This window comes from Nothoprocta perdicaria, unplaced genomic scaffold, assembly GCF_003342845.1.
Source record: "Nothoprocta perdicaria isolate Ctin4 unplaced genomic scaffold, notPer1 scaffold_49, whole genome shotgun sequence".
NCBI classification, from domain to species: domain Eukaryota; kingdom Metazoa; phylum Chordata; class Aves; order Tinamiformes; family Tinamidae; genus Nothoprocta; species Nothoprocta perdicaria.
This window is the reverse complement of record NW_020455743.1, coordinates 1688975-1703166: the sequence shown is the minus strand read 5'-3', so window position 1 is coordinate 1703166 and position 14192 is coordinate 1688975. Positions and strand designations below refer to the sequence as shown.

Sequence of the window (14192 nt, the reverse complement as noted above, 5' to 3'; positions counted from 1 at the left end):
AAGGGGGAGCTGCTTCTGGTGGTACCCGCTCGGCCGGCTAGGCCAGGGCCTTCCTGCTTGCTTTCTTTCCATCCCCCTTAGGTCTAGGGAATGGAAGGATGTTCTTTAAAATTGCCCTTTGCGCAGCGGTAGTGGTACAAGCAGATGAAAAAAAAAAAAAAAAAAGAAAGAAATCTTACTTGAAGTGGCATGTTTGTATGCTGTGCCTTCACTGGGCACCTGACCTGTTTAGTCAATCCAAATGCAAAATAAAATGGAAGGAAACTAAAGAACAATACTAAAGAACATAAAATAGAGGTTTTTGCTCACAGCATGTTGTATGTTCAAGAGAGAAAGGGAAGAAGAAAGGAAAGAAGGAAGAAAGAACAGAAGAAAAGGAGGCTAAGAAGGAAAGAAAGAAAAGGGAAGGAAGGAAAGGGAGAAGGAAGGGAAAAAGAAGAAAGAAAGGGAAAAAAAGGGAAAGTAAACAAAGGCAAAGAAAACAAGAGGGAAAGAAGGAAGAAAAAGATAAGAGGGAGAGAAGGAGAAGGAGAGGGAAGGGCAATAAAGAAAGGGAGAAAGAAGATACTAAGGACAGCAAGAAAAAATGAATAATGTAAAAAGGTGTGATTGCATAATTCATACCTGTTCACACAGCATAGGATGTTTATGTTATTAGATGTTAAATTAGCTGTTATTCATACATATTAGATAAATATTAGATGTTAAATGTAAAATTAGATAAATATTAGATGTTATTCATAAATGAGGGGAAAAAAAAGTTCTAGTAGTACAAATATAAAGAGGCCAGCAGACTACAGCGATAGAGAGCACGAGTGGGTTTGGATCTAGGTTTTGTTATGAGCAGTTCTTCAATCTGTTTCAGTACTGATATTATAAAACTTCAGCATGATGCGGTATAGTTCTTTGGAGGGATGGGTAGTCATACAGGTTTGATTTTGAGTGCATTTAGGTAATTATGCAGGCTGACTTTACTTTTTTAATTGACAACAAAGATCGTCTTCTGTTTGCTTCTTATTTTCTTTCTTCTTTAATCAGGTGGTGCTGTCTTTAATTTCAAAGCCATCTTTCCCTAATTCCATTTATTGCATTAATATGTTAACTTTGTGCATCACCTAGAAAATGTAAAATGCTTCATTAGAAATGAAAAGCACAATTCCAAGGGTAGAATTGTGTTTGTAGAGGCAGATTTAAGGGCTTTAATTTCTTAAATTATTGCATAATTAATTTTGTTTCTACCTTGCATAAAAGATAAATGTTTTGTCAGCTGTGCTGCATTAATTTGCAAGTCCAAGTTTGTCTCGTGTAGTACAACTAGTGTAACTAATTACTTCTTTCAAGGACTTTATTTTATTTCCAATCTCTTATTAAGGAAAACGAAGTAGAATAAGGCAGACACATTACCAATCCCTCTGTGATGAACCGTCAAAATTAATGGCAGATTTTGTCATGTGTCAAAATCACAATGTGGCAAAATAACACAGATAAAATGGCCTTTATACATCATGCCTATATATATAGTGCTTGTGGGATAAGGCAATACTGACATTGATTAGTTAATTATTTCTGCTAAAGGATCCCAGGCCGTGCTGAAATGTTGCAAGAGCAGCCTTGCTATGTGGCAGCTGACGAGACTTCCGGGCCACTGTTTCTCTTGGCTGAGCTGTGTTTTAGTTTTCCTGTTTGTGAGATAAAACATATGGTGCTGTAGGTGAATTTCTTTTACCTACCAAAAAGATCAGGGAGGGATGTTAAGGTAGCGAGAATGTGTAGAATTTCTCCACCTTTATGGAGAATCCCAAACATTTCCAAGGGACAGAGCCAGGTTTGACAGGGTAGAAATATGTTCAGCCCCTAGTCCCTTATGGTGGGGGTACCATCTTGCCATGGTACCATCCTAAACTTCCCCCCTGAAATCAGGCGTAGAGGTTTCCAGTGCACAGGAAAAAAAAAGAAAAATTTCCTCTCAAATTTCCTTTTTCATTTTTCCTCTCAAGACAAGTTTATTTAATTTCTTTAGCGTTTCTAGTTCTGTTACTGAAATCCTAAAGGCTTTCAAAACTGTCTCAAAATCAAGGAAGAATACACAGTATAAGCTAGTTGTTGTGTCATGATGTGCGTCATAGTTTCAAGATACGGAAAATACCTTCCAACTTTTGATATAAAAATGCATCTTGAATAGATTGAATAGAATTGTAATGCAGTGTAAATACTGTACAGATTTATCCTGTAGAGTAAATGCACCTTTCTAAGAGTGTAGAAACATGCAGCAAGGTGCCTATGATCAAACATTATATTGCATTTCCTGATCTAACTTCAGTAAAAGAGGATTTCACAATGCAATTCGTACGCAAACTGGCCATTGATTGGGACAGCAGCTCCTTCTGAGCAGTTCAGCCCACTCGGAGGAGTAGACAGTGCTCAAACAGAACGAGGACTTGAATATTAATTTAGGCTAAGAGTCCACGTCATTGATGCTTTACTCTAGCCAATGCATTTTTTCATGATTCATGTTTTAGTTTGCAGCTGCTCTTTTTAAGAGAACGTATTCCCTCGCAGTATGAGTAATAACCACTATAGAAAAATGCAGTGTACAAAGTCAAAATCTAGTTGCAACTCATACATTTTCAGTAGACTTATACTGATATTGATTTTCATCTCCTGAAGTTTCTACTTAAGTTTAGACAGACTGGAAAAGATGAAAATGCTATGGATATGCTATATTTATTCTGCAGTCCTTCTTTTGGTATGATGTATAATGCCAGGATAGCTTATCAAAGGTTTTAGGCATTTGTAAGATGAAATGGTTTGTTCCTTTTTTTTCTTGTCAAGAGAAAGAATCTGGTACATACTGATCTTTCACTTGTATTTTTGAAAAATGGGAATTACGTGTTCCAGAGGATAAGTACAGGTATCCAGGCCTTTGTTTTGCTTGCAGTCTGCTTCTCTTGGGACTTGAGGGAGTCCCAAAGGAGAGGTGAGAATTGCACCAACTAAAATGACTTAAATGACTCTATTTTTTGTTGGGCTGCTTTGTTCCTCTGCATCAGTCTGCTGTATAGCTGCAAAAAAACTATTTTTAGGAGCTTTAGAGAATATAAAGTGTGCAAAGGTAGTTTAGAGTAAGAGAAATCAGAACTGAAAAGAAGCTTGTGTGGTAAGAATACTTTGCCTTTCGCATGTTTGTTGCCCATTTAGCTAACTGCTGTGTTTCATTTTGGTACTATATAGCAGTCTGGAATAAAGAGAATATGGCTTAATTTTTTCTTCAGAAATCTGCATGTGTAAGGAGAAAAGTATGGAATATGTAGACCAGGAGACAGTTTTGTAGAGTCAAGAAAAGTGGGGAAGTGGAATTTTGTGAAATTCTGTGTTATCAAGTACCAAGATTGATTTGACAGCTTCCTGTTACAAACAGGTGTCTGACATACATAATTCATGGCACATGTTGTTCTTGCTGAGAAAAAGGCAGATGTCTTCAAGGCCACTCTAGAAATTAAGAATTTTATGCACTGGGAACTGCATATGATAATTTTTTTCTGAGCGATGGGTTTACCTGTTTTAAATGTGAAAGGACTGAGACACTAAAAGTGAGCTGTTCTTCCAGTGAACTTTATCCTTCCCTGAATACTAATTTGACCATTCCATCACTATTGGTTTATTTACCAAAGGACAGACATCATTAAACTCTTTGCATACATAGACGAGGAGGAAGAAATTGGGTAATGGAGTACTCTTCGCTCACTGAAATGAAGATAAAATACCATGCCTGGAAGGTGAACTAGAAAAATTTGGACTTGAAATCAAGTATAAATCTTCAAGCAAAGGCGTTCAAACCTGAAATACTTAATCTGTGGTTAAATGTCTTATTAATGGCATTTTAAAAATCAAAATAGACATTTTTCTATGAAACGTGCATTTAAATTGAAAACTAGGTGCTTGTGAAAAACTCTGGTTGCCTCTGTCATGTAGGACTTGTCATAAAAGTGGTTTTGAATACTCTCTGAGGATGGAAACATGTATATATGTTTATATAAATGTACAAATGTATCACTCGTGTAATGCTCAGCCAGCTTTCTCTAAAGTCCGTAGCAGCCGCAAGTGCCTCCTGACTCTCCGTCACAAAGTAGGCAAGTTTTTTGCCTGTTTTACGGAACCGAATGAATTCCTTGTATTTCTTTTTAGGGCTGAATCTCATTTTCCCAAATTGATTTCTATTTTAAAGACAAATCTTCTAAAAAAAAAAAAAAAAGGAAAAGAAAAACTTTAGAAATTTGTTATGGATCCTAAGTGACTCTTAGCTCTCATTCCCTACAGATTCCCAGCCTGTGCAATCTCCACTCTTAGACTGGGACTGCACTTGCTGCATTAGTGCCTGAACTAACAAAAATGCTTCATTTTTATGAGTATTTGACATACATAAATAAACACAGTTTTTATAGTGCAGTTGCATTTTGCACAGTGGCGACTGGTGCTCTCCTATTCTGAACTTCTTTCAGCGCTAGGATGAGCATTGCTAAAGTACAATAGCAGGGTAAGATCTCCTAACGCTGTCCTGCCCTCTACATCCCTAAGCTCTTCCAGTGTTTCTCCACATACAGTGCTAGTAGTTACTGTGCAAGGACTGCAGATAACGTTTGGAAAAGCGGTAGGTGGGCAGGGAAGATCTATACGTGATCCAGTGGCACTGCTCTTAGAACATCAAATAAACCCAGTTGAGTTAGGAACGTGCCAAGCAAGCAAGGTGTGTGCTTCCCCCTGCAAATCACCCTTCTTTGGGAAAAAATCAGGAGCAGTTCCCAGCAGGGCCTGATGTTCCTGGCTGCCCTGAAGCGCTTGTCCTCCTGCAGCCGTGCGGCCAGCGCTCCCCTTGGAGCGGCCGGAGGGCCGAGTGCCCGGGCTCCCCGCAGCAGGAGGCAGAGCCGCGCTCAGCGCCCGCTGCGCCGCTTGCTCCAAAAGCCAACGTGTTTGGGGTTGATGTGGCTACGTAGAGAGCGTGAATTATCATCATCTATATCTATATATATATATATATTCCCTTATGTAAAGAGCTGGCTCCAGGCGCTGTGGTGTGCAGAATGCATCCGTGACCCTGTGGAGCTGGAGCGCGCGGGGAAGGGCAGTGGCTCCACAAAGGCGCCATTGAGCGCGTGGGCGCCTCGGAACGCCGGCCCCAGCGGCGCGCGCAGGAATGTCCTTTGGGCAGAGGCCGCCGCGCGAAAAATGAGGGCGAAAGATGAATTCAGAGCGCGGCTGGCCCGCGCTTACCAAGCGATGAGACAAGCTGGCTGTTCAGACCCGAGCTGCCCCTTGCATATTCCGGGACCTTGCTGTTCTCAGTCCCTCCTACGGCCATGGCCCCGACCAGTGTTTTGATATAGCACAAAGTGGCTGTTTGTTGCTCTGCACAGTGGAGGCCCGTGCTCTGAAGTGCCGTCGGCCAACGGGCTGTCAGTGCCCTTGGCACCGGGTGGCTCTGCGGCCGGCGAGGCTCACTGTTCTCGGAGGCACCATGCAGCAGGACCGCTGCTGCAGCCCCCAGATCAAGCTGAGAATGTTGCACAGGAAGACCTACCACGTGCAGGTAGCTCTCCCCGAGATCCCCAGCGGTGCTCCTGTCTCATTGGCAAAGTAAACGTGTCTTGTCCTTGCGTATTTGTTGTCTGTTGAAGGCTGGACTTTTACCTGTTTTACCTGCTTGAACTTAGCTCTCTTATTTCGCTCTGTATGCTTAAAAAAAAAAAAGAAAAAAGACGTTATCTGAGGCCACTAGCCTTCACATGAAAGTGGAATCTCTCTGTTTATGCAATACACACAGTTGTCATCAAAAGAGTAATCAGAATCCATCTTAGTAACTGTTTTACGTGGTGGCATTTTTCACTCTTCTGGGAAGCAGTCAATTCTTTGATTTCCTAAATAATCACATGTGTTGTTCTCTGTTGGTTCCATAGGATCTTCAGGCAGAAATCGATGCTCATACTGACATCTTCCACAACCTGGATGAAAATGGGCAGAAAATCCTGCAATCCTTGGAAGGCTCCGATGATGCAGCCTTGTTGCAGCGACGGCTGGATAACATGAACTTCAGATGGAGCGAGCTTAGGAAAAAATCTCTGAACATTAGGTAGGATCCGAATGAAAGCGAAAGCCCCACACTTGGTGTGTAAGGTGGAATGGTGCCTTTTGCCAGCTTGGTGGTGTTTCTGATAGGGCCGTTTTGATCAATTGAGAGATGATTTGTGCTATTTTGAATGCTGGCTTAATTTTGTAAGAAAGATTAGCTTTTTTGGTGTGGAAAAGATAGGAGGGGATTAGGTTTGGAGGCATGTGATGAGGATTTGTAATTACAGAATGAGAGATTAACAAATTTAAACAGTAAGTGCACCCTTGGCTTTTTCTATAGCTGGATATGCCTAATCAATGAGTCATAAAAGAAAGCAATTAAACAACCTATATTTATTATAAGCTTTGTTTTTAATGCTTCTATTTTTAGTGCAAAACTAAGAATAGCCTTGCAAATGAGAAGATGCATTGTTTAGGATTTGTGGTGTTTTGTCTGGGGACCGGACAGAATTCCCAACTAAAAGCATAGGTGTCATAAAAGAAAAGCTTCTCCTTCCAAGAAAAATGTAATAAATGGTAATGTTACAAAAGCTGAAGTGAAGGTCCAGGCTTCAATGGGCTGAAGTTTTTCTTTTCAGAAGAAGCTGTACAGGAGGCTTTTCTTCAAAAATATGTCTTTTACAATAGACAGCCCAGCTCCATTGCATTCAGGCTCCAGCATTTTTTTCATTCGCTTGCTTGCTGTGTGTTGGTGGTAGTTCAGAGGGCAGCAAAAGGCAGGAATGTTTTTCGAAGTAATGTATGAAATATTAGCTTTTTTAGCACAGGCCCTGAGGGAGGTCAGTCTGTGTAATGACAAAAGCCATCTTCATAACATCAGTCATTAAAAATAAATGAAGAATGTGAGGCAGAAAAGATATTAGTAGCTACAGAAAAAAAAAAAAAGGCACATTCCTCCCTTTTATTCTGAGGAGCTAAAGAAAAGTGATATAACCCTTCAAAGTCTCCCTGAGATTTCTTTTTTTTTCTTCAGATGTCTTTCACCCATGAATATGCCCAAATAAAAAGATATTTGAGAAAAGAAAAACAGCAAGTGAGGCAAATATCAGTAACTGAATATATGGGATTCTCTGTATTGTTGTCATTAATCAAAGCGAAAGATAAAAACTCATGTTTTAAAAAACGTGGGTTTATCACAGTGACCTCTTGCATTAGACATCTTCTCTAAAGTACCTCCTTTCAGTAGAAGGTTCAAGGTTTTCAGCAGCATATTGATCAGGATAAGAAACAGGTCTTATCTTTTAAAACATGCGGTATAAATGTTACTGGCCACCTGAGAGGACGAACAAGCTCTTGGCGGTCACCAGGAGCTGCTTCTTTTCATCGCGTCGTACGGCGTAGGTTTCCTCGTGAACAGTGCTCGCACTGAGGAGGTACAAAAGCAGGGGTGGGAAATGTCTTCACTTGATCTTCACTTGAAATCACTTGATCTTCGCTGAGCTCCCCTCCGTGTTTTCCTTCAGCTTTGGGCTGCCGGAGCCAGAAGTGCGCTCGCTGCTCAGGTGAGGCAGCCTTCTGTATGCGCAGTGCGCCACAACAGATGGCAGGAGAAGCCACGTTTCCTGGCACTGCCACTTCTCTTTCCATTCTGATGAGTCACTGCAGTTTGCCCGAACAAACGCTTTCCTTGTTTGAAGGACTTCATTTTAAAACTGCCTTTGTAATCTCTGTTTTGCCTGCAGATGCTTGAGCAACCGGATACGTAGATGGGAGCTGGGTATCACATACGCAGGCACACACACACGTATACATACATTATACATCCCTTCCCAAAGCCGAAGGAAGGGCACAACGAGATGGGATCTTTTTGTGATCCAAAGGGATCCCCTTCCCTTTGGCAGGCTGGGGAAGGTCAGGGCGGAGCGATGGTACCGGGGCCTCTCGCTCCACAGAGGGGGCTGTGGCAGAAATGAGGAGCCGGGTGCTTGCCCCTGGTGGCAGCCCTCGGTTCAAGGAGGTGGAGGATTGTGTCTGGGGGGATGAGTGCGGGAGACAGGAGCTGGCTGGACACAAACACCACGTTTGTGCCATTTCTTTCTAGCTCTTGCTGTATGAGTTACAGAAATAGGATGTTCGCTATATAAACAAAGCTGGAAGCTAGGCAAAAAAGAATATGTTAAAATCTGTTTTTATTTGCTGCAACATTTTGAAGTTTTTCTGTTGCTTTTGGTTTGAATTACTAAGAGAAGTTCTTAAGGTGCCTGAAAATGAATTAGAAGTTTCTTCCCAACTACCAGTTAAACAAAAGAAACGTTCTTGTATGTATTCATATGTCTAAGAAGAAAAAATTTTAGCATGATTCATCTCTGACCTAGAAAAGTTGAAGATTTGATCAATCCAGAGATGTTTAAGTCACATATTTTCACTCCATAAAGCAGTTGCTCAATATTTCATTTGAAGCATTAAAGAATACATTTGCATGCATGCACATGCACACACGGAGGAAACATTTGGAGATCTTACGGCATGGACCTTGTCAGCATAACATTGTATTCTGTCCTATAATGTTTTCAGGGATTTGATTATTTTTGTTAAAACGTCTCTTCAAATGCCACATATATTTGTGTGGTTTAGGGTGATTTTCTTTGTTTTAACAATTTCCTCGTGTCTTTGGAGGGAAAGAGAGGTCCTGGACCTCTTGTCTTATGGGTGAGAAAGCACATGAATCCGGTGGGAAGAATGTTTTGTGTAATGGATTAGAGAAGAACCAGAGCTTCTGTGAGGGGAAAAACTGGTCTCTGTATTTTAGGCAGTCTCTCATTATCCCGAGAGAAAAGCATGAGACTAGTGACATTGGACTAGTCCTGTATATATTTTGAGACGTGGTCTCATACTGGTCCCATGTATAAAGGGGAAAAAAATGATAAGAAAGGCAGAGATGTTTCAGGCCAGGATTGTGAAACTAAATTTAAGTTATAGTTTCCAGAATATGATTCAAAGCTGCTAGAGCCACTTTAATAAATAAATAAATAAATAAATAAATAAATAAATAAATAAATAAATAAACTGATGAAACACTAGGATCTTTATGAGAAAATGAAGTTTGTACATTTTGTTTGTTTGTTTTTACTGTGCCTGAAAATATATGATATTTAACACGTACTTTCAGGTCCCATTTGGAAGCCAGCACGGACCAGTGGAGGCGTTTACATCTCTCTCTCCAGGAACTTTTGGCCTGGCTGCAACTGAAGGAGGATGAGTTGAAACAGCAGGCACCCATTGGGGGAGATCTCCCCACAGTGCAGAAACAGAATGATATTCACAGGGTATGCTTTTTTTTTAAATACTTTTTGGTGTCTGTGTGTTGTATTGCAGGTTAGTGTTGGATTAATTTCCTGTTCCTTTTTAGAAAAAAAATAAATTTCAGAGGTATTAAAAAGTTTTTTATCAGACTATTTTCAAGCACAGCCTGGAAAATTAGTCTGTTGGAGAATGGCGTATTTATTGTAGGCTGCTTGGCTTTTTTGAATATCAACACACCGTTTCCATATATTAATCATAGTTTTGATGACTAGAACAGTTGAAATTTAATATTATTTCAGGAATAAATAAGTAGTTCTGAAAATTTTGTATTTTTCTAACTCACACATTTTAATTTCATTTGTGTTTTTTGAAAATGGAGAGTGGAGTTTTGGAGTTTACACTAAATTTTGTGGTTAAAAAGGAACTTGAATGCCACACTTCAAAAGGCATTTTTACCCACCAAATGAAGAATCTTCACCCACTTAATGAAAATCCCCAAGGATGTATGTACAGGGATATACAATTATATCTCCTCCCTCTTCTTCCATTTGTGTTTTTTGATAAAATAATCATGTAGTAAGAGAGTGTTTTTTTCCTTCCCTGTTTGGTGATAAAATGTGCTTCATTGCAATATCTAAAAAGTCAATTTGAGGAAATGAGTTTTTGATTGAATAATTTAAATTGTCAAAGTCGGACAACTTGGGCCTGGAAGAAGAGCATATCCTAAAGCCAGCAGTCTTCCTCTCACAATGTTCTGCTGCATGTATGTAGCTTTCAGTTTCTGGGTGGAGAAATCTGAAGTCTGGAATTGTACCAGAAAATGAAATTCAGTCTTTACTATTTGCTGTATTGCAAATATTGCTGTAGTGGATTGTGTTCCCTCATCCCAAAGGAGTTATTAGAGAGCAAATAGTGAGCAAGTCAAGGTTAGAAAGAAAGCATGGCACGTCTTACTTCTTAAAATCCTGGGAACCCTGCGGTTGTGACAAGTCCATAAATTCTATATGCAGCCAGGCTTGACTTTGGGCACTTGTTCACAGTAGCAGAGTGATGGAGGTGGTGGCAACATGGGCTCTCAAGGGATCATCTTCATCTAATGGCCAAGAATGCCAAAGTGGAGGATTTCTTTTCTAATAAAATACAATGCTATATTTTAAAGGTGGTATAGTCCTCTTTTTTTTTTAACCTCTCCCCTCTACTTACTGATCAAGCAGTTGAGAAAGAAGTCATATATATGGTGCATATTGCTCAACACTTCACCTGGGGTTTTCAGTAATATCACTGAAACACTGAGGACAAAACATCCAAGACTTAATAGAGCACCCCCTTATTTCCTTACTTTCCCCCCTGCCAGAAAGCTAAAATAGGGAATCCTTGATATGGAGAAGATGAAGTGTTTGAGGTCTGCTCCAGCCAGCTGGCTCTAACAGGGAGCATAAAGCAGGTGTAAAATCATAAAGCTCATTCTACCCAATAAGATTCAGGAAACCAGTTAGATGTTGCCTTGCCTCAGCATGGCATCCATTCAGGGCTTTATCTAAAGACAGTGGTGGAGCTAAGATAAGGGTTTTTGAGCAATTGCAATAAGGCTCCTTCCATCTGAAACATATTTGAATATTTGAAAACATTACATTTCTTCCTAGAGCGAAGAAATATTTTTTTAATGTGGATAAGTTACTTCTCATAAAAAATGAATATTGTATCTTGTCCTAAAGGGTTTTTCTAAAGTCCTCAGAATTCATCATGAAGGTAGCAAGCTATCAGCAATGGACTAAGTGATCTCTCTGTCACTCACCTATCAGCTGAAGTGTTGAAAACTGTTAGGGATGAGAAGTGTTACATTGAAGTAAAGCATCATAAATAGGTGCAAAGTGACTTTACAAAATAGGTCTGCTTCTGTCTTTTCCATTTTGCTTATCCTCTCTCCCACATGCAGTTATGTGCAGGCAGAAATCTTTGCTCACACCATCTCATCATTTCTTCATATCAAAGTTAGAACACTTCAGATCTTTTTTAAGCTACAGTTTCTTTCCTCTTCCTATGCTGCAGCACTTTTGTAGTTTAATGTGAGGCCTTTCTAGTTGTAGGTGTTCTGATCCCCTGTGGAAAAAAAGAACAAAATATAACCCTTGAAATTAGGTCACCCTGCCTAACCTTCAAAGGTATCTTACAGAGAAGGAGGGAATGATGATCAGTACAGAACTCCAACAACTTCAGGTTGTCTTTGACAAAAGCTGTATTTGCAGCTTAGGATTCTGCTACTCTCTTTTTTTTTTTTTCTTTCCTAGGCACTATGAACTTTCTGTTGCTCTAAAAGTTTCCTTTTAGAGGAGCAGACGTACAAAGGCTGTGTCCTAATGAATAGTTTAGCTCATTCCTGAACTTCAGAAAAATGTTTCTAAAACAGGTAAAATGTAAAAGTGTCAGATATGAAAGTCAGATGTAAAAGCTTGCTTAAAACTGAAGCCTAGTGCTGGAAGTAGGGCCTTTCCAGAGTTCTGGGCTGCTGCTCAGGGCTGAAGTTTACCTCTCAGTGTTTTGGCTGTGACAGTAAAGAGTAGCTCGAGTTTTGGACTTGAGAAAGAGACTGTGCTGATTGTTGGTTTTGTTCTCCTGAATCTTAGTTCTGGCAAGCAGTCTTCAGTAAATGAGCTACATCACTCTCTACTCTGCCCAGCCTTTTAAATGGTCCGAACTGTCAGCTTTGGTCTTTCTCTCTCCATACAATGCCCATTTCTCTGGGAAGGTTTACTGTGGTTTTTGCTTTTTTTTGTGGGGGGGAGGGCGCTAAGAAAAGTTAGAAATCGGCTCAGGTAAGTTCCTTTTTGGAGAAGAGGAAAACTCTCAGCAAGGGAACCTTGTGCGCAAGCAGTGTAACTCATTGGCTTTGGTTAAGGGAAGGATGAATGCAAACAAAATTTTATACCCTTTTCTGAAGCAATATTGTGCGATGATTTTTATCCCTTAAAGACTGTAATTTTAAAATGTTTTCTACTGATTTTTAACCTCTCTTTCTTTTAAAAGACCATTTAGAATCCCTCAGAAATTTGTAGTAGAAATAAAAAGCAGGTTCTTAACTTCAGAGTGCACCTCATTGCCAAGATTGGTTTTAAAAGTTTTAAGAGTAGTATTCAGATGGAAGTTGCTTAGTGCTTGAATCTGTGCCAGAAGCTTGAACTCATCTGCAAAAATGATGTCCATGAAGCCCAAGTGGTTGCTCCAACAGAAACGCAAAGCGCTGTTTGGACAAGGCACTTTGCACCCTGTCCCCTGCACACCCAGAGAGTCGCTCTTTGTTTTAACCTGGTATAGAGACTGGATTTTTCCATTGATTCTTGGCATCTGAAAAAGATGTCATTTCTGTGCCAAAATTTGCATAAATTAATTATGAAAAAAAAAAAACTTGGAAAACCTTTCGCATGAAAACAATGAAAGCACTGCCTGTGAAGGAGTGCAATTGCTGCCTGAAAGGTTACTGGTTCTGGTGACTTAGCTGATACCTGCTTTTAAAGCTTAGTGTCAGAATCCAACTTCCAAAGCCTTCTGTTCAGGAAACACCCTGAATTCATTTAACTACACTCTTTCTCAGTGAAATTCATTAAAATGACAATAAAAAAGTGTTTCTATAATAGCAGATATTAATGTTAGTTTTACTAATGCAACAATGATTTCCTGTTGTATTTTCACCTTTCAATTTAAACAGTCTGTGTTTCTCCATCCCATGGAGATGGGATGAGCCCCATGAGGGGCTAGTGAAGATGTGAGTTAAGCTAATCAATATATTCATTATTAAAATAATGGACAGAATGCCATTACTGCTATAGCACTGGTAACAAATAGAGATGCTTAAATAAAGCAGGTTACTTGTATTTTTGTCAGGTCATATATTATGCATGTTCGATTTCCTCCTGAATTCCTTCAGGAATTCAATAAAATTAGCCTGAAATCATCAGCTATAAATTAGAATTTGTTTAAGCAAATTCCCTTATCAATGATGGTCTGCCTATTATGGAGATGTTTTTGTTAGGGCTTTAGAGAGGTAAGCTCATTTTTTCCCAAAGAGGAGAAAATGTCATTTTTCCTGCTTATGCTCTTTTGTGGTAGCGTGCACATATTTCAACCTAAATAAATAAATATATAAATAAAGCTGGCTTTTCTTAAAATGGGTGAGAATGCTTTTTGGAATGGAGTAGTGTGAAATGAACGTTCGTTATTTTTTATGGTCTAAGACTTGCTATTTATTTATTCTCTGCTTTTTTATTTCTTATACTGGGATATATTCAGTGTGCTCTGTGGAAGCCTGCAGATCAAAACTGCATCTAGGGAAGGACAATTGATGTCACTTTTAGCTCTACCAGATGAGAGCAAAACTCACAAGTCATGGGGGGAGCATTTTAATTTTGGCTGCTTGAGCTGCAGACCGGCTGTACACTCACATAGTACACAGAGTGTACACAGGTTAAAAGAACAGATTTTTCTTGCTTAGAGGCATAAAAAAGACGTGTTATATTTCTGCTTTCCATCATATTTTATACAAGCATCAAGTATGAATTCTATAAATTTCAAAGTCTAAAAATATCTAAGTTATGGTCTAGTGGGAAATGTGAGGGTTGGGGGCAGCCTGGGCTGCAGCAACCACAAGATGTTGGAATTCATGATCCTGTGTGGGGGAAGTGGGGCGAGAAGTAGGATAGCTCCCCTGGACTTCAAGAGAGCCAACTTCAACCTCTTCAGGGAGCTCCTTGGAGCAGTCCCCTGGGTCAGGGTCCTAGAAGGAAAGGGGGTCCAGGAGAGCTGGCTGATATTCAAGCGCCACTTCCTCCAAG

The 14192-nt window shown here is 39.9% G+C and overlaps 1 protein-coding gene across 1 annotated transcript in view; it reads left to right on the top strand.

Moving 5' to 3' along the window:
* DMD (dystrophin) overlaps positions 1–14192 on the top strand; it is a 396717-nt gene that overhangs the window by 200145 nt on the left and 182380 nt on the right. The window contains exons 12-13 of the mRNA XM_026047293.1: positions 5952–6124; positions 9233–9389. Of these exons, the coding sequence (XP_025903078.1) occupies positions 5952–6124; positions 9233–9389 (330 nt within the window). The remainder of the gene's footprint in view (positions 1–5951; positions 6125–9232; positions 9390–14192) is intronic.